The sequence below is a fragment of the Panthera pardus genome, unplaced genomic scaffold (genome assembly GCF_024362965.1).
Source record: "Panthera pardus isolate Hobbes unplaced genomic scaffold, ASM2436296v1 HiC_scaffold_17, whole genome shotgun sequence".
Taxonomy (NCBI): domain Eukaryota; kingdom Metazoa; phylum Chordata; class Mammalia; order Carnivora; family Felidae; genus Panthera; species Panthera pardus.
The window spans coordinates 92109786-92136214 of NW_026526732.1; the positions used below are offsets into that span (position 1 = coordinate 92109786).

Here is a 26429-nt window from a genome sequence, read left to right on the forward strand (position 1 = left end):
TCGGATTCTGTGTCTGCCGCTTTTTCTGACCCTCTCCCGTTTATTCTCTGTGTCAAAAAAATAAAGTTTAAATTTTTTTTTTTTTAAATGCTGAGGCCTATTCATTGAGCATGTGGAATGAAAAGGAAAATAGTTTTAAAGTAATGACAGACTAAATTTAATTACTGGCCATTACAGCATGATAATATAGTATCATAAAATTATACATTTATAACTAAATGAGAAAAAGCAGGGAAAAAGTCTTGACCTTATTCCATCCCCAAGCTTAATCCTTTGATGTTCTTCATTCCTAAACTCATCCTTGAGATAACACTGTCTTGCGGCCAATTCAACCTTCTAACATCACTGACCCAAATACACTCCTGATGTTTGCTCCATTCTTGACTTACCTTAGTTTAGAATAATATAAACACGAAGAATAGAAGTGATTTTTCAGGAAAACAACTGAAAATACAGTCCTGACACTATTTCCTGTTAAAAAGGCGCTTGAAGACATACCACAATGTGAGGGCACATGTGGAGCAGTATCCAGCATAGAGTTTTTGAGGTCAAACAAAGCTTTTCTTAGGAAATGATGTCTTAAATAAATTTTTAGGGGCTCCTGGATGGCTCAGTCGGGTGGGTGACCACCTCTTGATTTCAGCTCAGGTCGTGATCCCAGGGTCGTAGGATTGAGCCCCATGTTGGCTCTGCGCTGGGTGTGGAGCCTGCTTGAGATCCTCTCTGTCATTCACTCTCTCCCCAGCCCCAGCCCCTTCTCCACTCACGTACTCTCTCTCTCTTTCTCAAAAATAAATAAAAAATAAATAAAAAGTAAAAATAAATAAGATGAGGTATTAACTCCCCTCTCTTGACTTCTTTATTCACTCTCCTTTTTCACAGACTTTTTTTTTTCCCCAAGGAGTTCTCTCCATCGGATTTTTCTGTGTCTTAACTCCTGTAAACCAATCTCACTTGAATCTCGAGTCACATCAATTAAACTGCATTGTAATCATCAAATTTAGTTAGCTCACTTCCTAATTTATGGAAGTATTAACTCCAAAAATTCTGGAATCCTTTCCCTCCTTTGTTTTCCTTAACAAAATGCAGTTACTTAAATACTTTTGGTCACCTTGAACATTACTGTTCTTCAGGATCTGTCATTTTTCACCTAAGTCCCTTTGCTTAATCTCATGTCCGGTTGGTAACTTCATTCTGAATATTCTTCTTCCTAAATTGTCTATCTCTTCTCCATTGCTTCTCCCTCAGTTTTAATTTTCAAATTTACCATTTTCCCCTTTTCTGGATTCCCTGCTAGAATTTTCATCTTCCATCATGCTGATAGCTATATTGACATTTCTTTTTGTTTCTTCAAGTTTATTTATTTATTTTGAGAGAGAGAGAGAGAGAGAGCATGTGCAAACAGGGGAGGGACAGAGAGAGAAGGAGAGAGAATCCCAAGCAGGCTCTGCATTGTCAGTGCAGAGCCCAATACAGGGTTTGAACTTAACAGACCTTGAGATCAGGACCTGAGCTAAAGTCAAGAATCAGATCTTTGAGCAATTAAGCCACGTGTGCTCCCCTATATTTACATTTCTAAAATACATATTTTGCCCTCCTCAACAATTTCAGTCTAATCTTTGGTGTCCAAAATGTGCTGTGTGGCTATGTAGAGGTCGGGTCCAATACATTAGAATTTTTAGATCTGTTCATTTTATCTCATACATTTTTTATTAATTTATAAAAATAAAAACTTTATTGTGGAGGCCATACTTCATGATGGGGTAAAAATGAAAAAGCTCACTCTTCTGTGGAATCAACTACAAGCTCATTAAAAGCTAACACAGTTCATGATATTATGTATTGAGCACAATCCAAATGATTTATATGTATTTTTTCTAATCCTTAATGGCTATCTTTTATTGGATGTCTGTTATAATCCAAACACTGAAATAGACACATTTTATTCAAATTATCCTTTGTTTATATAAAATGGATTTGTTTGAATCTATTTCCGTATTTTTTAAAGGAGGTCATTTAAGATGATTTCTAAATGCGAATCGAAGAAATATTTCCTATCTTTTATTAAATATTGAATATAAGTTGGGCTTTATTTTCAGAGTAACTGAACTACAAAGCTAATATAAAAATAATACAGCTTACATTATTTGAAATTACTCACTAGTTTTTCCTGTGAAATATTATCCTAGTAACATCACTGCCTAATGATATTATGGTTGTAATTGTGTGCAATGCTATGAATGGCATCATCATAATTCCTGGATTTCTAGAGTTCTTGGATGAAGAATGTAAAAGATGTCATGTGAGATGATCATGATTCCTCATTTCAACTCTTAAACACATGAAATTTTGTGTGTGTGTGTGTGTGTGTGTGTGTGTGCGCGCGCGCGTGCGCGTGTGTGCATGCGCAGAATGTCCTTTGACCTGCTACTTTGGACAGAATTTTAACAGTGTCTTTATAAGTGAAAAACTAAGGCATAGACCATTACCTTTTGAGTCCAAATTATAGCTTCTGATTCAAACGTATCCACATTTGATATTTATATTAATAATCACTTTCCTAAATAAAATCCAAAGCATTTTGTATTTAGAGTATATAGAAGCAAATTGACCTCGTAGAGATTTTTCTTTCTCTTTTTTGCTTCTATTTTTATTTATTTAAAATTTCTGGAGACAGAAATGCAACTATCAAGTCATTTTCTCTTACAAAATATAAATGCACAATAATTAGGGACCCAGAGAATTCTGAGAAGCACAGGATTAGCCATGCAGTAATGCGAGCTCACATCTGCAGCTAGTCTAAAAATGTCACAGAGACCTAATTCTGCTTCAACGCAAATGAAATTTGTTTCTTAGCATTTCAACATGGAAATAAATTGGTGACTGTGTTTGTTTAAACCCATTTACTACTTAATTTTTATTGTATCTTTTTTTGACTATGCTACTGGGAAAATAATGCACCTGTACAGGTGTGTACTACTATAAATTTGTGACTTAACAGCTACAAAAGTATTTCAGTGTTGCCTAGTGATCCTTCTGTGTTTTTCCTAATAAACATTCTCTCACATTTTCCTGTTTACTTCAGGTCATGTCCATTTCCCTCTTTCTTTGAAACTCACCATTTCCTTGATTGTCTCCTAGTTGATAAAGAAAATAGAAGATCCCACAAAATAAATTCCTCAACTTTCTGCCACCAAAGTCACAGTCTTAATAATCTATAATAAACTTCTTCCTTTTCTTCTACTCTGCACTGTATTTATTGCCACATATTTTCTTCTATATGGCCTTATTATCTCCCTTTGTATACTTCTCTCATGATTTAAACAAGATCAAGTCTTTTTCATTTTAAAACAACATTCCAACAACTTCACATACATATTGAAATATAAATATAAATATAAACATATATGATTAACGTAATCAGATTTTGAACATCAGCCTAGCTTTCTCTTGTGCTTTTGTCTGTGTATACCAAAAATCTGGATACTTTTATAAGAAAATCATTCCACTCCACTTCAAATTTGGTATATGCTTAAGTGATTGTGACATATCCCTTCACCTTGCCATCTTGTTTCTATACCTGGTCCTCCTGGATTCTTTCTCCTTAGTTAGGTCAACAGCCTTCAAGATTTTATAATTCTACCATTTAAATATTTCTAGACTCTACCAGTGTCGTTATATTTCTACTGCCTCTGTATCAATCAAACCATCATAGTCATTTCACTAGATTAGTGCTGCTGACCCCTCCACAAATGTCTTAACTCTCCCAATTGTGTCCACCAAGCCATTCCTCACCCTGACATCATTAAAATAAAGTTTCCTCTTATTAATCTCCCACATAAAATCTTCAAGAGGCTCTCCATTACCCTCAGATAAAATTTGAGCCTTTTACTGAGGATGCATGCCCCATCTTGATGTAATCTCTCTCTAAATCAGGGGCTAATATTTTATCATGATTTATTTTTTCTCTACACTTTAGAAGTTCAACTTCTCCTATTCAGAAGTATCCAATGTCACACTCTTCTCAAATCTTTAGAGAGAGATTTTTTCCGAGGATACTCATCCCTTGACAGTTTCCCCAGATGATTCCATTTTATTGTTCAAGCTTATTCTTGTGTCCTATTAATATCCCTACTACATATTCTCATAATGCTCTAGACTATTTGTTTCATAATTGATCATGATTGCCCAATAATTCTGTTTCCTTTATTAAGTTCTCAGTTTTTTACATTGATAGTTCATTTCACTTGGTCACTGAAGAATTCCCAGTACCTAGCATATTGCCTTGCATGTAGATTCGGATCATATCTATTTGTTCAAAGTAGTCTTTAAATCTTAGCAAGATTACTAATTTATAATTCAGAAGTTATGACTAACATTTGAAATGAACATGATCACACATAACTTTTAATTCCAGGAAAGTTACAATTTTACATTTTCCATATGCATATTTTATGGTAATATATTACTTATGAATTTATATTTTATAGATTTATAATACAATTGAATTTTCAAAGAGGAAATTTACAACTCAAATTTAATTTCTATATGATCTAGAATGGCCATTAAGAAATTGGACTTAATATAAATATTTGATATGAATTAACAAATTAATTGTGTCACATAATGGCATAAGTCATTTAACAACAAACTGACAGTCAAGATATAGTAAAACATGACGGGATTTTGAATGGCTTGTAAATTCTTATATAATCTAACTCAATCTTCAGTACTACTATGTTAATTTAATACAACTATGTTAATTTCATTAAATGAATATATTTAATACATTCTTGTCTATATAAGAGTGAAAGGAATTAAAACCCATGTGGCCTTAAAATGTGGACTGGAAAAATAACATCACTGACATCAAAAGAGCATGTTTTTCCATTACACCTTTTCAGAATTTAACTTTTGTTGCGATCTTTACAGTTTTTTTTAATTAATTAAATACTAGAGTGATTTACACAAAGAAAACCCTCAATGAGTTGTAGTTACTATTTTTTTAATTGGGTCAATATATTAAATCTCAAAGATTGCTATTTTTTTGTTTTGTGGGTGGTGGCAATATTTTTTTTTTTTTTTTGCCTCTGGGAGTAATGATGCCTTACCCACAGGGTTAATCCCATGGTCTCCCTTTCATACCAGTGGTGAGTGATGAAAGAGAAGTCATTACATAATACCTGTACTTACCATCCTTTTATTATTCCATTTTATACTTCCTTTTCCCTCTTGGCCTACTATATTCCCACAATTCTGCAGAAGTTGGGTGAAGTCTCATTCTGAGTTTATTTATTTCCATGATGGAATTTTCTAGAATCTCTTGTATATCTGGGAGTTCTCACCTCCTGGATTAGAAGATCATGGTTTGTGCATTATGGCTTATATGAAAATACTATATGAACATTATATTTAAATCATTTTTTCTTGCTTTATGGATGGTGTTTTTTAAAGCATTTTCTAAACCTAATCCGAGAGCAATACTTATATCTGAAGAAAATTAAAACCATCTATAAAGGAACTTGCTTATTGTTGTATTTTAGTTTTGTTGAAGCTTGGTGAAAAGAGCATACAAAAGATTGCAGTAAATTGCTGGTATAATTATATAACAATACAAAACTTTTCAGAAGCAGGTAATTCTATAGGACAGGATCAGGTGCAGTATATTTTCACCACATTTTTTCTGGCCTTGTTTCACAAAGAAGGTGCATAGGTGGTGGCAGCATAGTCTTTGCAGGAACCAGCTTAGAATTGTCTATATAATTAAGTAACTTCACTAACAATGTATGTTTTTATGTTTAAAGCGATATTTAAATCAGTTGAACTCTACTGTTTCTTGATCAGAATCCACTTGCATTTGGGAATAGAAAAAAAGCCAGTTCCTGGGAATCCTTGAACAAAATCTCTGCTTGCAAATTTTCAGCAACACTAAAAGCCCATTTTGCAGCAATTCTTTATGATACTTTTCATGAGAGACTGTAAAATACAATTTCCCAAAATGATTAACAAATCAATTATGCTTCTGAGCCTGGTGGTTCTTCATAGCACATTTATAAATGGAAAAACAACATGTAAATGGCAATTTGTGGAAGAATGGCATACACAACCATTATCATATATGGTGAATTGGACACTAACAGAAAACATCTGCATGGACTTCTATGGAGATTGCTGGTTTGGGGATGTAAATACTAAAATGAACACTTCAGGCAATCAAGTTGTTCCCCAGATTTGCCCTTTGCAAATTCAATTGGGAGACATCCTTATAATTTCTTCTGAACCATCTCTTGAATCTCCAGAAATAAATTTGATGAATGTTTCTGAAGCATCATTCATTGACTGTCTGCAAAACACCACAACTGAAGATCAGTTACTTTTTGGTTGCAAACTAAAAGGAATGCACACTGTTAATTCTCAGTGGCTGAGTGCTGGAACACATTATTTTATCACAGTAACAGCAAGTGGTCCATCGTTTTGTCACCTGGGGCTACGGCTAAATGTGACAGTGAAAGAACAGTTTTGCCAGGAATCTCTGAGTTCAGAATTTTGTTCTGGGCATGGCAAATGTCTTACTGAGGTTTGGAGCAAGACATACAGCTGCCATTGTCAGCCTCCATTTTCTGGAAAATATTGCCAAGAACTTGATCCATGTTCTTATAAACCATGTGAAAATAATGGCAGTTGCATTAATAAAAGAGGAAAATTGAATAAGCAAGGATATGAATGTACCTGTTACCCACCATTTACAGGTAAGATTTTTTTTTAAGTAACATAATTCTGTTAAAAAAGGAAAATAAACTGAATTCATATATTGCTACTTTCCAAAAAACAAACTACACTTCTAAAAATTTTGTAGATTTTTTAGAATGGGCTAAATTTGGATTCTGGACACAATTCCCATTAGGCATTCTGTAATTTTTTTTTCTTATTTAAATAAGAGGTTTTTGTTTGTTTTGTTTTTTTAAATTTTATTTTAGAGAGAGAGCATGCAAGCAGGGGAGAGGAGCAGGGGGAAAGAGAGAATCCCAAGCAGGCTCCATGCTCAGCCCATAGCCCAAGGTGGGGCTCAATCCCATGACCCTGCAATCATGACCTGAGCCAAAATCAAGAGTCAGATGTTTAACCGACTGAGGCACCCAGGTGCCCCTAAGATTTTTTTTTAAAGCACCTATCTTTTATCCTGAAATACCTACTTTCACATCTTTCCCCAAATTCCCTCTTAATGTCTCATGTAATTAAAAAAAGAAAAACAAAACATGGGAATAATATTAGCTGTAGAATGAAATTCCCAAGTTTATGGTATTTAAGTTAAACAGTTCTAGGTAATAATGTAGTAATTAAGTGTGGATCTGAGTGGAAAGAGGTAAGGAGGTATGTGCTTGGGTAGAAGGCATGAAGTAGCTTGGCAGAACTGAAAAAGAAAAGATAATTGTAAGCCCAGAGCAATGTGTTTAATGGATGTTGATATGGCACTTACAAATTTTTTTTTAACGTTTATTTATTTTTGAGTCAGAGAGAGACAGAGCATGAACGGGGGAGGGGTAGAGAGAGAGGGAGACACAGAATCGGAAGCAGGCTCCAGGCTCTGAGCCATCAGCCCAGAGCCCGACGCGGGGCTCTAACTCACAGACCGCGAGATCATGACCTGAGCTGAAGTCGGACGCTTAACCGACTGAGCCACCCAGGTGCCCCGATATGGCTCTTATAAAGTGATTGGTAGATAATATTGGAAAGGAAGGAAAGAAATTGATATAATTAATAAAATTGGTTACAGTAAGGTAAATGAGAGACAATGGTGAGGAAAGGTTATAAAAAAAGAAGGCATTTGGTGAATAGATGAAACCAGAAGGGCAATCTAAAAAAAATGTAAATTATACTACCTGAGACTGAAGTTAGGATTAAAGGGAAAATCACTGTCACCACTTGAAAGTTTACTAGGGAATCTGGGTCATCAGAGGAAAATAAAAAGAAATACTGAGAAATGTAGGGGAATTTTAAACTACAGGGATTAATGAATTTGTTTTAGTGGGAGTTTCCGAGACCTGGCATAGAGAGTTACAAGGTTAGTGGGTAAGATGAGGATGATCTAACAAAGGGAATTGCTTGATATAGTTTCCCAATGATAATATGGGAAAACAAATAACATGTTGGTAGTATATTTTGTTCAAGAGAAAGGAAAGAGGGCTGGATAGATATTGACTAGATCAGATGAGGCTCAAGGATATAACTGTAATTTGGGGGGACAGGGTTTAGGGGGCTTCAACAAGGTTTTTCTTGCATGTTGCTGTCAAGACTCCATTGGAGCCAAGTTTGAGAAGGCTGTATAATAAAATGTAATGGAATATCTCAATAAATCTTTGTAGGCTCTAAAGTTCACCTAAGCCAATCTTTCAGAGTAATTTTAAACTCTATAGTAGGGAAGTACCAAGACCATTTTAAAAGTAAGTCCCAGCAATATCCACTGAACATCCTCTCTCTATAACTGGGATCAAATTCCCATTTGACTCTTATTGGCTTCGGTGAACAAAGATGTAAGTAACTTTGACTCTCTCCAGAGTTTATCAGGTAATTAAAATTAAGAAAGGTCAGCAAAAAAGAGAAAGCACCCAAGTTGCTGATTTGAGGTGAATGAAAAAGCAATTTGAGAGCTCCTAAAGCATCCATTTTAGTTTGTCCAAAGAATTTTAAAGTATATTTGGCCAGAAAATTTCTACCATCTATCAGAATATTAATTGGCACATGTTTAATCATATACCATGGAATTCTATTTCAGTGGTTTTATCTTAGTTGCATAGAGTGGTTTGTTTCTACCCAATGTTTGTTTGTTTAATAGAAACACAGCCATAGATAATTTAAGCCATTAAATGTTAAACACCATAATATTGAGTATATACCATAATGACACTTTAATTATAATTGCTTCAATTTTAAATCTCAGATGTTATAGAAATATGTAGAATTACCAAATAAGTTGAGAATATTAACTGTATTAATTTGCTAGTGATGCCATAATAAAGTACCATAGTTTGAGTGGCTTCAACAACAGAAATTTACTTTCTTCCATTCTAGAGGCTAAATGTTAGAGATCATGTCAGCAAGATTGGTTTCTTCTGAGGCCTCTCTGATTGGTTTGTAGACAGCCATGTTCTCCCTGTGTCTTTCCTCTGTATCTGTCTGTATGATCCGAAATTTTTCTTCTTATAAGGACATGAGCCACATTTGATTAGGACCCACCTTAATGACCTCATTTAATGTTTTATTACCTTTCTAAAGATCTTGTCTCCAAATACAGTCACACTATGAGGTCCTGGAGGTCAGGATATCAACATATGAATTTTGATGGCTCACTATTTGGCCCCTTACACTGATTGAAATAGATTATGACCTACTGAACATTCTATTGTTAATTTAGTTTTTGTACATGGAAATATTTGGCACATAATTATATTTACTTAAATTTTCATTGTGTTGGGGGTTGTTTGGAGGTAAATGAAGGAAGAAGAGTTCTGTATTAGTGAGTCAGAGCTGTCAGTCTATAAAGAATTTGAAAGGAATCAATGATAATGCCAAAAACTGCTTACAAATTAAATTAAAAATTCACTTAGAATGGAGGGGTGACTAATCTATTGAAAATTATGTACAACAGTTATAGTAACATGTGTCCATTTGCCATTGAATGTCCTGGGCATATTCTTCTACAAAGGATATTATGAGCCAATTAACTGCATGGAAAAGTATTGTAAACAAGGTTATGGTATACAATATTGTAGGATCACAAAAGTGGATATAAGTGAGATTTAGAAACTTGACAGACCAGCAAGGGCAGGAAAATGTAGAATTTAGAAGTTCGTGCCTAACTTCTAAGAATCCAACAGCCTTTTCTTTATTTCCCCATAATTTTAGATTTTATTTTATTTCATTTTATTTTATTTTATTTTTTATTTTATTATGAAAAGAACACTTAATATGACATCTACCCCCTTAACAAATTTTTAAGTGTATGATATATTAATGTTGACAGTAGGTACAATGTTGTACAGCAGATCTCTAGAGCTTATTCAACGTGCTTGACTGAAAGTTTATGCCTTGGTTCCTCTTCAGATAGTGTCAATCTTTTACATTTTCCTCTTTGGAATTATCACCTTGGCTAAGTTATAGGGCTAAGACAGTATACTTTTGAATATATCACTTTGTAAATTACCACTGCAGTGCTACCACTGTATGTTGAAGAACATATATTATTAATATATACTGTCGAAACATTAACAAATTCAAATTATCATGAAAATAACTAAATCTCAAATATCAAGAATCAGAAAAATATTTGAATATATAGTGGGGGTCAGAAGATGGAAAACCTTATGTCAAATTTATTGAAATTAATTTTTGTTGCAATTTTTTTAAGTAGATATGATGCCCAGTGCAGAGCCCACTGAGGGCCCTAACCTACCAACGCAAAGTCAAGACTCTGAGATCAAGACCTGAGCCAACATCAGGAGTCAGACACTTAATCAACTGAGCAACTTTTGTTTCAATTTAAATACATCACTATGGCAGGGCCCCTATTAGCTCAGTCTGTTGAGCATATGACTCTTTGATCTCACCTCAGGTCTTGACGTCAGGGTCTTGAGTCAAGCCCCATGTTGGGTTCCACATGGGCTTGGAGCCTACTTAAAAAAAAAAAAAAATATATGTATATATATATATGTGTGTATATATGTGTGTATATATGTATATATGTGTGTATATATGTATATATGTGTGTATATATGTATATATGTGTGTATATATGTATATATTTGTGTGTATATATATGCATATGTGTGTATATATGTGTATATATGTGTATATATGTGCATATATGTGTATATATGTGCATATATGTGTATATATGCATATATGTGTATATATATGCATATATGTGTGTATATATGTATATATATACATCATCATGGAGTATTATTTATTAATTAGAATTACATTTTGTCAAAATTTTGATCATGATTTTTTTTTTTAATATATGAAATTTATTGTCAAATTGGTTTCCATACAACACCCAGTGCTCATCCCAAAAGATGTCCTCTTCAATGCCCAATTTCTGCTCATGATTAAAGAATTTGGGAAAGTTGATGACCATAGTTAACTATATACAATGTAAATATTTTTAATCTAGTTGCAAAATTAATTTATTTTCATTTATATAGGCATACATTGTTCAGAAATTATTGGCCAATGTCGACCACGTATCTGTTTCCATGGGAATTGTGGCAATATTACTGCAAGTAGTTTCATCTGTGAATGTGATGAACCATTTTCAGGTAAAAAATGTGCATATAATATGTATATACACATGCATACAAATCATTTTAATTGTTTTATTTATTTCAAATTAAACTTGAAATGTTTCATTTATTACTGAAAAATGTCTTTAAGCAATGGTGTCTCCAGCCACAATTAGACACCTAAAGACTCCTTTTGTGGGAGTGCAACAAAAAATGCACGTCTTCCAAATTACAGAGAATGGTAATATTTCTTCGTGTTTCTCTTGGAGGTCCTTCCTCGTAACTCAGTTGAGGGAGATTTGAAATTTTAGTAGAATACATTGGCCACTGTTCCATAGTAAGAAGGGTTGGTAGCAATGTAAGCAATAAGGACTCCCAATAATTGTCTTCAAAAAAATCTTTTCAGGTCTTGCATTCCTCAAGTCTTCTCTTTCCTTAAGAGAAGTTATGGAGTTAAAATATTTGTACAATATTTTACCATATCCTGCATTATGGAAACCATATAATTTATCTTCCAAAACATGGCATTTTTGAGCAAAAGAGGTAGCTAAAAGCAGTTACAATTATATAATATTCGAAATATTTATTTCAAATTGGTTTCATTAAATAGGCAGACACATAAAGTTGGCTGATTCTTAAGAATAGTTCTACTTTTCATAAAATTGTTTTGAAATAAAATCATTATACCTTGATCTTTGATCTCTATAAATAAAAGGAAATTTTAAAAACATACTTTATGTTGATTATCTGAACATTACCAAATAATATAAGCAGAAACTGTGTTTAGCCATATATATCTTTAATAGTATGTTGCTAATATTTTTATGAGGAATGAATTTTTCAATGTGGTCTTATTTTATTTTTTTTAATAAAATTATACCCAAGGTTCATTTACAATTAATAAACTTGAAATTGTTCATGCCTTCAATTGACATTTAACTATGCCATTCTTAATTGAGGCTATTTTCACTGAAATGTTGAGGCTCGTGTTAATCTCAAAGGAAATTTGCTAAATGGAAAGTATTCTCAATTCAGTTGTTTTTTTTTGTTTTTGTTTTTTGTTTGTTTCTGTATAAAACACATAAGTTAGGTTTTTCATAGGAGCCATATTTTTATCCTGTTTGACATTATTTTCTTTGACAAATATTTTCAAACATTTACCTCATGAAATAAATGATCTCCACATATGATTCCTTTGAATATTTGGCCAATATTAAGTACTGCAACATTATAGGATTTCTCAAGTTATTTCCATTATGTTCTAGTACATAAATTTATCTATGAAATATAGGATCCCCCTCATGTTGCTCTCCAAAAGTCTAGTTATTCCAAAGCACAGTTATAGTACTTATAATATTTGCACTTTTGAACTTACTGAGTATGTTGCATGTCTCTGTTGTGTTATGCAACAATAAATTTTAATTTCTTTTTAAAAATAAGGACCACTCACTAAAACTTTCAAAACCTGATATTTTGTGTGCTTAATTTATTAACTTGTTTTATTAAATGCTTGTTACTGAATGTGAACAAGATGCAACGAAAATTTAGAGGGTTCTTTCACTAAAATGTCAAAACTTCTCAGAGGCATTTGGGCTTATTTTCAGTCACTCTTCAGGAGCTTAAGTGTTTCTAAAATCCAAATGCTAATGGACAGCAGCAAATGAAAGTACATTTTGCTAAGTCACACTTTTTTACCCCTCATTCTAGCTTTGTCAAGAAAATATTTCTGGTCCTGTGTATATTTAAAATTATTTATAAAATTTGCAACTATACTTTCAATTGTGTGAATATCACTAGTTTGTATTAAAATATGAATGATGTTTGCATCACAGTAAATTTCAAGTATATTTCTTTCCCATCCTTTTCTCAAATTAATCCCATCCTTTTCTCAACTTGATCAAAATATTGTATATCTCATGTATATAACATATATGTATATAATATACACAAAAATTATTTATAATTTTAGCAGAACAAATAATTTTATCTTTGAACAACTTCACTGAATTTTCAAATACGTTCTTAATCTCTTCAGATACCTTTCCTTCAACAGAATAAACTTGTAAAGCTCTATTTTAATTCAATGAATTGGATGGAAAATTCAAACCATTATTGAAATTTACTAATGATTTATTTGAAGCCTCTAATTTTACTAATAACAAGCAGCTGGCATCTTTTAACTGTGTATGGATTTGTTGTGTTAATTGAGCTGACACATTTATATAACTATCACTTCACTTGTTATATGTACGGAGAAACTTGCAATAGAAAATGAGGAAAATTATTTTGGGACAGTCATTTGATCTAAATGAAAAGACATGCTTCACAGAGTGATCTGTAAGAATCCCTTCTGCATCTGCACCTAATTCAGCATTGGCAGACAGTCTTCTAAGATAATTAACATTTAAAATAGATGCTGATCATTTTTCAACTAATGTGTAACTTCTGATTTTCAAATAGTGATGTCACTAATATTCTGTGGTGGATCATTAATAGTGACATAGTATAGGAGCAAACTGCATATTAATTATCAACTTTCTGGGGAAATGTAAATCTGAAACTTTTTTTCTTAACAATATAAGTTGTTTTTGGAGGGCATCTGGGTGGCTCAGTCAGCTAAGCATCTGAGTGTTGATTTCAACTCAGGGCATAATCTTACGGTTTGTGAGATTGAGCCCAGGGTCAGGCTCTGTGCTGACAGCACTGAGCCTGCTTGTGATTCTCTGTCTCCCTCTGCCCCTCTTCCCCGCTTTAATGCTCTCTCTCTGTCTCTCTCTCTCTCTCTCTCTCCCTCAAAATAAATTACGTTTAAAAAATATATGTGTGTATATGTATAGTTTTTTATATAATTGCATTTTAAGTATTTATATTAAAATAAGAAACATCAGTACAAAACAAAATATGTAAATAATAGTATATTTATACCAGAGGCTTGCAAACTTTTATTTTTTTTCTTTGTTTCTTTGTTTCTTTCTTCTTCTTCTTCTTCTTCTTCTTCTTCTTCTTCTTCTTCTTCTTCTTCTTCTCCTTTTTTTTTGCAAACTTCTGTAAAGGATCAAATAGTAAATGTTTTATACTTTCTGAGCCGTATGGTCTCCATTGAGGTAACTCAACTCTGCTATTAGAGTGTGAAAGGAGCCATAGACAATATTCAAACATATTAATCTGGCTATATTCCAGTAAAACTTTATTTGCAAAAATAGGTGTAAGGTCACATTTGGCTTAGAGTTATTGTTTATCAACCCTCAATTTATACCATACCTGTGATCAATGGTATGGCCAAACTTCTATAGCAAGAACATATAGATAACTCCCTGTAAACTCTGTTAACAGGACTTCTTGTCCTCTATTTGTCTCTCATATAGTACATGGCTATACTCATAATTCCCTGTGGTTACCACTGGCCCATTTGCAAAGGAAGCTTTGTGCTGGTAGGGCAGCATTATCAGATCCTTCTCCTCCTCTCCACTGAAACAATAAGTAGTGAGCTATTTGTAGCTTCTTGGATCTCCAAAATCCAATAAGGTATCCTTAAATGAGAAATATAATATACTTTGCATCTGGAAAAGATTGGGAAAAGATAAGTAGGTTATCATTTGTTAACTTGCTAGTTTATCCTCATGTTAAACAATATGCTGTCTATGTATCTCTAATACTCCTAGAAAAGACCATTGCAGAATTTAAAGTACAAAGTGGAGATATATCAAACACATCTAATGTATATCAAACACATCTAATGAAAGTGTGAATAATGTTACTTTCTTAGAAAGTCCAGGACAAATGGTAATTTGGTAAGTTGGGGGGAACTGTTATCTTGGCAACATTCTGTCTTACACTCCAAGGCGGAAACTGCTGCTACTGCCATGTGCAAACTAGGATGATGACTCCTTATTAGAAGATCTAGGAACTATTATAGATTGGGATATAGTACCTATTTATTGCATTATTCTGTGACTTAAAGCCATAGACAAAAATGTACAGGAAACAGCATATTTTTTTAACTTTGTATGTATATATGTATGTATGTATGTATGTATCTATCAGTCATCAATTAATATAAATCAAGACAGCAAATAAACAAGGTGTAGAGTCACCACTCCTATTTTAAAACTAGTGATCCTTGGGGTGCCTGGGTGGCTCAGTCGGTTGGGCGTCCGACCTCAGCTCAGGTCATGATCTCACAGTTCATGAGTTCACACCCCACGTGGGGCTCTGTGCTGGCAGCTCAGAGCCTGGAGCCTGCTTCGGATTCTGTGTCTCCCTCTCTCTCTGACCCTCCCCTGCTCATGCTCTGTCTCTCTCTGTCTCAAAAATAAATAAAACGTTAAAAAAATTTTTAAAAATAAATAAAACTAGTGATCCTTTAGAAAAAAGAAACATATTCCTCATTTCTAAGACACCTCAAATATTATGGAAGAGTATGAATAAGAACAATTAGCCATGAGGTCAGCTGCAATATCAGACATATAAAAGTAGAATTAATAAAGTTCTAATAAAAAGCTGTATGAAATTATATTCTTTAATTGTAATTCCAAATTTGAAAATGTTATGTAAGATTTATGTATCTGTTATAAAGTGATTTGCTCTAATTTTATAACTTCGTAAGGTTTATTGCAAGAAACTTACTGTATCTTTTTGAGCAATTCAAGGAACCATTAAAATTCGCATTCTATAGATGGTTAGTCCTTGACTTACTTTCAAACTTTTAAAATATGATTTTGATAGAAGAACAAATGATTGTCAGAAAATAAACTCTTCAGTCTTAGTTTAGGACTAATTTATAGCTACAAAATTAATTTTAGTTTCAAGATTCAAGAAGCTTTATTTGCAAGACAAGTTGGGATCTCTGTACCCAAGATGAATGATTTAAAGAAACCATAGCATGGCATTGAAGGAATAATCAATTTTTCAGGATATTGTAACCTCAGGTAACAAGAGGTCTAAATTGTCTAGTGGAGGATACTCTAAGATATTTTGTTAGTTTAAATCAGTTTAAATCAGAAGGTGGGCAGAATATTTTCCAATATAAAGTAGATTTCTCCATTTTTAAAACCCCTACCAGTAGGTAGAATTTATGGAAAATAGTATTTTGTTCATGGAAAGGAAAGCTAGCAGGAGCTAAATCAGATATAACTTTTTTCATTTTTAATAATTGAACTTTAATCCTACTTGAAACTCAATTCTGATAAAAGTTGGGAAATTAATCTCAGTCAGTTCAATCGTGGTTCTAACCCCCTGCCACGTAGAGAATTGAACTAGTCCTTGTTCTCATAAGTGTTAAGTTGTTAAATATTATGAATAATCATATTACATGAACTGATAGGCACTCTACCTGTACACTCAACTCTGAGGCTTAGTATTCATAAGATTTGGAGTTAAAATTATGGCAAATATTGATGCAAGTAAATCTAACATATTTACTAATGTACATAATTTTTAAGAAAGAGTTCATGTACTTTCCTCTGGACAGTTATTATTTTTACATTGTCAGATTTCATTGTGTGGTATTTTTCTTCTTGATTCTTTGGTCACTGTGATCATTATCAGCATTGGTGGTGACCTATGCTACAGCATAATCCACAGTAGCATAACACTAAAAAACAAAGATTCTGTATCTAATTATTAACATGCATGATTTCCTTTGATACCTACCATACTCCATCCTGATAAAGAACTGAAACTCATTTTGCATCTTCTGATTAGTCTTCCTTCTCTTGTGATCCTCCTTTCATTGACAAAACAATGAATCCAAGTGTTCCTCATCCCACTATAAATCGTCTGGAGACAATCTATGTGTCCACTAAGTATCTAGTATATATTTTTCACTTTATAAATAGTAATTTATGATCATCTCAGGATGATCATGAAAATTTGTATTTCTTATGTTTATAAATGAGAGCAGAAATGGATTACAGATAAAAGGGCTTTGAATGCTCAATAAAGTATATAATGTAGCTAAAATCATAAAACATATATGTTGTGACACTTTGCCTTTTTGTTACTATTGGATAAATATAATAGTTAACTACTATTTATCATGTGACTTTCTTTTTACCAGAAAATAAGTACATTAAATAGTTAATTTCATCTCTATTTAACCTTTTGAGAAAATGGTGGAAATAGATTCATAACTTGGATTTTTTCGCTCTAATGATATTGATCTTATGCCAGTATGTAATGTTACTTCTCTGGTTTGTTCAGTGAAAAGTTAATTAAATACTTAACAGTGAGGCAATGTCAGTGTATATTTGTATAGACCCATAGTATCCTATAGATCTTGAGAACCAGTAAGGCTTACTTGCTTTGCCATTTTTAAGTTGTCTTGCTTCATTGATTTGAATTTAATTTATCCATTTTTTTCTTTTAATTTAGAGATAATTCGTTGACTTGATAATATTGTCTTCTGGCCTTTATTATTTCTCATACAAAGTCAGTTATCATTTGCATTATTGTTCCCTATGGATATGTCTTTTTTTTTCTCTAACTGATTTAGTAATTTTATATTTTAGTTATTGACTCTACCGTGCATAGCCATGGTTTTCTTTGTATTTGTCCTACCTGAGATTATCAAACTTCTTGGATTTGTGAGGTAATGTTTTTCACCATGTTGGGAAAGTTTCAGACCACTTTAAATTATTTTTTACTGCTAAAATCTCTTTCTCCTTTTCTTCTACAATTACACATTTGGTAGACACCTTATTATTTTCCTACTTGTCATTCTGGCACAATTCATTTTAGGGCAGTCATTTTCCTCCCTGTATCTTTCCTTTGAGTTAATTTCTATTGTTTTGTTTGTTTTGTTTACTGATGCTTTCTAATTCTGCCTAGTCTTGTTCACTCTTCAAGGACTTTGTGTAGTGTGTGTGTATGTGTGTGTGGGTTTAATATTTTTAAACCGAGATATAATTGACATATAACATTATATTAGTGTAGTATCAATTATATAGCATAATGATTTGATATTTGTATATGTTGTTAAGTGATTAACCATGATAAATCTAGTTAACCTCCATAGACTTTCTCTTTCTTGTGAAGATAGTTTGTATGTTTTTATACAGTTTTATTTTCTGTGAGAAAGTTCATCTGGCCTTTATTATATATAGTTCAATATTATAGTATAGTATAATATATAATATAGTATAATATATATAGTATAATATATAATATAGTAAAATATATATACTATATTATATATATATATATATATAGTTCAATAGCTATTCGCAGTAACACAAAGTAACACCAGTGTGAATATTTCTTTCTTGCGCTCTCTTGGTTTTTTTTTTTTTTGTTTTTTGTTTTTGTTTTTTAAATCTCCAGAACTTTTCTCTGTTTATATTGAAACAGGTAACTTTGAAGGGCACCTAAACAGGGATTCAGGTAGATAGATGTTATTTTATTTTTTTATTTAAAAAAAATTTTTTTTTAACGTTTATTTATTTTTGAGACAGAGAGAGACAGAGCATGAACGGGGGAGGGTCAGAGAGAGGGAGACACAGAATCCGAAACAGGCTTCAGGCTCCAAGCTGTCAGCACAGAGCCTGACGTGGGGCTCGAACTCACGGACCGCGAGATCATGACCTGAGCCGAAGTTGGCCGCCCAACCGACTGAGCCACCCAGGCGCCCCATAGATGTTATTTTAAAACAAGTGTATATAACTAGTCATAAAGAATTTCTGGCAAAGTGATCCTGACTGCACTTAACATGTGATGATAAATATTTTTAAATGAAATTCACAACTATAGATGGAGCAGCTTTGGTAAATGAAGCACTGTCAAGTGCTGAAATTCTAGAGAAAGAGAATTGAGTAGCTATGATAAATACATTATGGCTTGCTTAAATAATTTTACCTCATACAACCAACTAAATTTTCTAAATATATATTTTTAAATGCTACTTTCTTTCTCCAAAGACTCTACTTCCTTTCCTTTACTTGTATTACATGGTAGAAAGATGAAATTGAGTTGTTTGGTTATTAGTTTCCATAACAACGATATACACAATTTAGTTATATAATTTTTGATTACTTCATCTATAATATGAAGAAAATAAAATATTATTTAAGCTCTCTAAATTTTAGTTTTCTGAACTGTAAATTACAAGAATTTAAATATTCATCTCATTGTCCCCCCACCCCGAGGACTAAATTACACAATCCATGTAAAGTACTTGGTAAAATGAGACAAACAGTAAGTATTCAATTAAATTTAGCTGTTTCTACTTTTGCTATTGTTTGACATAATTCTTCATTCTTTTTTTAAAATATTATATTTTATTTTTTTGATGTTTATTTATTTTTGAGAGAGAGAGAGAGAAAGAGGGAGCAAGAGCACAAGTTGGGGAGTGGCAGAGAGAGAGAGAGAGAGAGACAGAATCTCACGCAGACTCTGCACTGTCAGCAAAGAGCCCCACACTGGGCTCAAACTCACAAACTGTGAGATCATGACCTAACCTGAAACCAAGAGTCGGACACTTAACTGACTGAGCCACCTGGTGCCCTTATTTTATTTCATTTTATTTTATTTTATTTTATTTTATTTTATTTTATTTTATTTTTTTATTTAAGAGAGCAATATGAGTGGAGGAGAGAGGCAGAAGGAAAGAGAGAGGGAATTGCAAGCAGGCTCCATGCTTGAGTCCTGACTTGGGGCTCAATCCCATGACACTAGGATATGACCTGAGCCAAAATCAAGAGTTGGAATCTCAAAAAACTGAATTACCCCAGTGCCCTTCAATGTTTATTTCTTCTATTTTGCTAATTCAGACAAATCTGGTTTCCTTTTTTCCCCTAGCATTTGAGTATTAATATACTTGTCTTGTATCTACTTTTATTAACTTACATTTTTAATATTTCTCTAAACCAATCATCTGCTATAATCAGATAGTTCTAATGATTGTCCTATGAATAAATCATAAATATTCACATTTTCCCTGCTTTTGTTCATACTTTTAATCTTCTCTAGAATGAAGATCTTCTTCCTTTCCTTTACTCCTCCAAAATTTACTTCCTTTTTCCCCTTCTATTGATTTACAATAGGCAGCAAGGCCTACAATCTAGTCATATTTACAGCCCCATCTTCCAGCACATATAAGGTATTGAATAAATGTTTCATAATAAAGAAAGTAAGAGACAGGGGTCTATTCTTAAAGGAATTCAAAGTATTGTGATTCTCTTTTGACAGCTATACTTGAGAATAAATATGAAGCAAACTTTTTTTTTTTAATCTGGAGTCACAGGATTATAATCTACTATTATACACTCTTATTGTCCTATATAGAAGGAAAAGGATCACAGTTTTTGCTGTGTGTTTTATTAGGACACTGGAAGGAATATTGAAAGAAATATGTCATCTCTTAAAAATCAAAGATATGGTTTTGGTACACATGGCCATGTGAATAATGTGAATACCTGCTTATCTTTAACTCATAATGTGTTCAGTTTTCATACCAACTATGCAAATGGTGGGATTGCATTGTTTTTTTAAAGTGAAAAAAGTATAAAAGCCGCTTTTAGTCTTATAATATTGAAAGTACCAGTGACTCCCTTATAATTATGTTGAATTGGCTATCGTTAGTAACAGATGTTCTATACATTGCAGTAATACTGCCTATATAATTGTGATAATTTTTCACTTCTGATTTGTCAGTTTCAGAGATTTAAAAGTCACTTAATGACTGCCTGAAAATGACTAATACTTTTTTCTATATTAAGTATTTTCTGCTGGTGCAGTGTAAGTCTTTTAATGAGTTCTTGAATTCTGTTGAAGTCTGCATGTTTTAATTCTTTGTTCAAGTAAACAGGTGTGACAATTTATAGAATTCCATGCAGAAACTCTCTAATTACTCCATCTTGGGACTTTGAAATGTGTTTTATGGGGAAAGCCATAAACTTATTTTTCAGATACAGGAACATTTTTTAACATATGGCTTCAACTTTTATTTATTGAAAAAAACTTGAAAATAAAAATCCAGAACTTACAGAATATTTTGTCCTATAAGTTTTTGCTATTCTATTTTATCTGCTGATACTCAATGATTACTTTTTTAGATGCTAGCTATGAAATTCCAAGGCAAGAACTATCAAAGTATGATTATAAGCATCCCTTTCAATGGATATGATCTTGCTTGATTTCTTTAATTGGTTGCTTTGATTACACTAATCAGAAACTCCTTTTTTTTTTAAATCTTCATTATGGACAGGCTTACCTTAACAACTTTATTAATTTCATACATGTTCAGGAACACTTTTAGAAATAGTCCCCTAAATGAGCATTTCCTGATTCAAGACAATTATTTGTAAATGATTAATATGTTGTGGTTCCAAAGTGTGTTGCAACTCAGTGGAATTCTTTATCAAGTTAAAGAGTAACTTTAAAAATAATATGAGACAATAAATTAAATTATGATGTACATTTTGGTGATATATCAAGTGAGTAAGTTTGGAAAGAAAGTAATTTTTTTTCTGTCACTTAATGCATTAGATTTGATCCCATTGGTATCTGTGTCTACCTATCCATGACAAATTCATTTCGATGGATATACCTGAAATGACAGTGTTGGGGGAAAAGCATTTTTCTCAACCCTTCAATATTCTTCTAGCTGATTTAAAAATTAATTTCACATGAGAAAGATCAACAAGAGAAAAAAAAATAAGTATGTGGAGGAGGCCCAATAATCAAATTGAGACTTGAATAAAAGAGCAAGGCAGGCATTTTTTGTACTTTTGAGGCAAAGAGACAATAAATCTGTGAGAAATTGGCAGGACAAAGAAACTTATGTTTGGGAGCTTCACTGAATAAGGAATTCTAAATAGAATTTGGACTGACGTGGTAAACTAGCGAAAAGTAACAAGGATAGTTTATATGGCCTTCTTGGTTCTTAATTCCCTATCTCTGGTGATGAGGTTATCTCTTTACATCTTGGTGCGGAGAAGGAACATTTTACACGGGAGATTTATTTCCTGCTTTATGGAGACAAAGGGAGATCAGAGTGTTCTTACATTAGTTTCTTAAGTAACTTTTTAATTCAAAATTCTCAATATGCCAAAGTGGCACATTTTGAGGAGGCCTGTCCTTGTCCCCTACACTAGATATACCTGAACTTAGATCTTTTTAGAAGCACTTTTCATAGAGTTTATTCTATTTTCTAACAGAATCTAAATAGTATGCATCATGGCAGGTGAGCCCACTAATTGGTATTTAAGAATTGAGGTTTCACCTCAGCTGCAGGGTTACAATGAACTGAAGTTTTTTAAGTGCCATCATGACTGATTTGGGGAACCAACTGCTCCTACAAGATAGCAATTAAAATATCTTTTCCCCTGAAAATTGGTCGTTAATCATCATTGCTCATATAAAAGGCATTATATTTGTATAATGAAGTATCTCATTTGATATGATGAGAGCTAGAAAACAAACAACACTTTTAGCTTACTGAATTCATATATTCACATTATATTTTTCTTTCATTGCTCTCTTCTGAGTCTGGGACACAATATTTGAATAAATTAAATTACTTTATGAAAACATGATAACTGGGAGGTATGTGTGTGACAGGGAGGACTGGAACTTATAAATTGAGTCCAACTAAACTTTAGGTAAGGTATAACAACATGTTAGCATTTAACTATGTAACTATTTTCACACACCAATAAAATTCTGATTAAATTGATATATTAATAGTGCCTTATTCTTTTCAGCATTTTCTCATAGAAAATTCACTGGCTACATATCATTAATTAAATGTAAAATTATTTTCAAATGAACATTTTTTACCTCTACAGCATTTTAATACAATATGTATAAATCTAACCCTATAACCTTGAGTTTTTAAGGGTTTATTTTAGAACTTTGAAACATCTTTAATGAGTAAACTCATTGCACCAGTGAGTATATATGAAGACCAATGGTGGGAAGATTGAATATGACTGTATTGACTAACTGGCAGTTTGTTTTTGTGAACAAAACCCAAGAATCCCTAACTCTTGGCCTAGTGTTTTGAAGTTTGTACAATATTTCCCTATGCAGATGACATTTAATGGTGGCAACTACCCTATGAGGAAAAAAAATACAATAATAATTAAATGCTTGATATATATCAGATGGTCCTTGACTGGGTAGGTGGTTACTTCCCCCAAGATAGACATCATTATTTCTCAGCAACATTTGTTTGGGATGTTTTTTCAACACTTCAATCTGGAAAAAAAAAATCTGAGTATTTTCAACAGCTTTAACTTCCTGGTTTTCTGGTCTGTAATCATAAGCATATTTCCTTCCCTATGTCTTTGAACTATGTTCTCAGCCAAAAAAACAAGCCTCTTTCTCCCTGTTTTTTATATTCTCCGGAGCCCTTTCTTTATTTTTTTTTTCTACTCTTCACTTCAAACCCTTTTAGGACTTTTAATTCTTATGCTCTTACATCTTCAACTACTTCACAGAGCTTTTACTAGTTATTTATTGCTGTGTAATAAAATAACCCTAAACTTAATGGCTTAAATCAAATACAACATTTATTTTTTGCTCATGAATCAGCAACTTGGTTATCTTTGCTTTGATAATTGCTGTTCAGAGTAGCTCAAAAGCTGGGTGCTAGAATCATCTGAAGATTGGTTATAATATTCACCTAGAACTTCACAGTTCTAGCAGATGATGCTGGGTCTTGACTGAAATGCTGGCTGGTGCTCTTGGATGGAATACTTTCAGGTACCCTCTGTGCATGACATTAGCTTTCACAGTATGGTACCAGGATTCCACAACCAGCCTCTGCAGAGAGGAATGAGCTGTATCACCTTCTACTACCTAGCCTCAGAAGTGACATAAAATAATTCCTTCTACATTCTTTTTATTTAGGATATTACACAAGTCTTCTCAGGATAAAGGTTAGAGACAAGGTTCTGGAAGATCATGTTTAGTTACAAATATTGCTGCAGCCGTCTGATACTCTACCAGAGGATACTTCCTTTTATTCTTTGTCTTATTCTGAACCTAAATGATCCTCAGCCTTCCTCTTCTTCTATAGCTTGTTACAGCAAAAGTTACTCATTCTCTCATGGAACATGCATGTACCATGAGGCCATTATTGCTTCTTCTTAATTAATAGTTGCACTTAGTAAGTTACTGCTTTCGACATATCTTTCAAAATCTCCTTTGAGCTTCTTAGTTTCTTCTTGCAAAATGTTTCTGTCCTTCCATAACTAATCCAAATCCAGTTGTCACACTTCTGTCATACCCTATGATGTATATAGTAATGTTGATTTATTCAGATCATGTGTTTTCTCTGCTTCTTTTTGTGGTTACTGACCACTGGTGGTGGGAATCTCAACTTTTTGTGTGGCTTTACAAATAGATCTGTAGTCTTCAGACCCAGCAATACCCTCAAGTCTGACCAGCCATCTGTTCTGGGTGCCTAAATAGAAACTTCTCTGATTATTTACTGCTACTTTTCCAAAATCTCAAACTTTTGTTGTTGTTCAACCTCTCTTCCCTAAAGTTTCCTTTACCATCTCCATGCTGCAGATACTTTATATCTGCTATATAGAAAGGACATATTAAGTATGATATCCATGAACTTTTATCTAATATTTATCAATTTAATTTAACTATATAATCCCTTGCCTCCTTTCCTTAGTTTCATTTCCTTTTATGTGCCTATTTATGATAATAGCACTCTGACCTGAATCCCCGCTTGCCCATAATCTAATGTAATATATGCATTTAGCCCAATTGGGTTTATTATTTGGTATATATTTTAATTTCTAAGTGAATTGCACTTAATTCAGTTATCTTACTTGATGGAGTAGACAGCTCAGGAGGAGGAATTGTTTTATTTGATATCCTTGCTTATCAGAACATAGCCTAAGGCCCTTAGGAGTTTGGATCCAGGGGAAATTATTTTGATTTTTAGGCACAAAGGAGAAGAAACACCAGGTAAAAGCACATTAGTGATGGAGTGTAAAACTAAAGTGAGAGACACTGTTATGAAAGATAGTGTTCACAAACATCAATCTTGGGGTTGAGTAGAAAAAATATAATTTTTTAGTGAAAAATGAATAAGTCAATCAGTTAATGAGATGGAATGATTTTTATCAGGGGCAGTAAAATAAAGTCCTTTAGTGTTTGACTTATTCTTATTTGAACTGCATCCTTTCTGTCGATCTTACCTATAACTGAAATCACATTTTTACACAGATAAGATCATTTATTTTTCTATTTATGTGCCACATGATTTAGATTAAGTGCTCTAATGAATTTTAAATAATTTGTGAATGAGTCATGATCAATGAAGTGTTCTTCAAAAAATAAGGCATATTGCTCAAAAACTTACTAAAATCTATAAGAGCTTTTACTAAAACACTTTCAGGTTTGATATTTTCCATAGGCTTTCCTTGTAAGAATGTTTTTGAAATTTTAATGATAGCACTTGTTCTTCTAATATATGGAAAACATAATTTGTAAAATATCTATACTATCTCTCCCCTTTTGTGATAACCATAGCACAAGAGAAATTGGATCTTCTAAACATATCTATACTTTTCCAAGGCAGTTATGCTGACTAGACCTTGATTACATTCAGACTTAGAAAAAAAAATTATTTCATCTCCATATGGTATACCACTTCTTTTTAAGGATCTTCCAACTCTGGAATTTTGTTTTTGAGGAATAATTAAGCAAATATATATTCTAGTGTGTCTCATGATGACCTTTCAAAGTGCATGAAAACTGACAATAATACATTAGGTTGTATACAAAGAAAATACTCTTTATTTGGTAATAAAATGTTAATGAAGACAAGATGTATGGTGACTATATGTAATCATCTACATTTAAACTACATGTAAAAGAGATTAACAATAAAACATAGAATAAGCCAACGAAATCTCCTATAATTTAAGTCATATAATTTGTTTCTGATTATGTTTTACTTAGAACTAAAATGATGAGGAAATTTTTAGGAGATACTGTTTAAAGCAGTTATTCTAAAATGCTTAAGGGATATGACTCTACCACTCTATTTTACATTAAAAATATCCTAAAATATTTTACTAGAAATAGAATAGTAAAAACCTGTAATTCAGAGTAGAGGAAAAAAATCTGTCAACTTCTATTTTCCAAAGCATTTTACTTTATAGGAATATTCTTCTAATTGCT

The 26429-nt window shown here is 32.6% G+C and overlaps 1 protein-coding gene across 1 annotated transcript in view; it reads left to right on the forward strand.

Annotated features, from left to right (window-relative positions):
• Positions 1-26429, forward strand: part of LOC109248191 (protein eyes shut homolog) — a 372922-nt gene that overhangs the window by 189668 nt on the left and 156825 nt on the right. The window contains exons 2-3 of the mRNA XM_019417648.2: positions 5805-6749; positions 11205-11318. Coding sequence (XP_019273193.2) covers positions 5957-6749; positions 11205-11318 — 907 coding nt within the window. The 5' untranslated portion in view covers positions 5805-5956. The remainder of the gene's footprint in view (positions 1-5804; positions 6750-11204; positions 11319-26429) is intronic.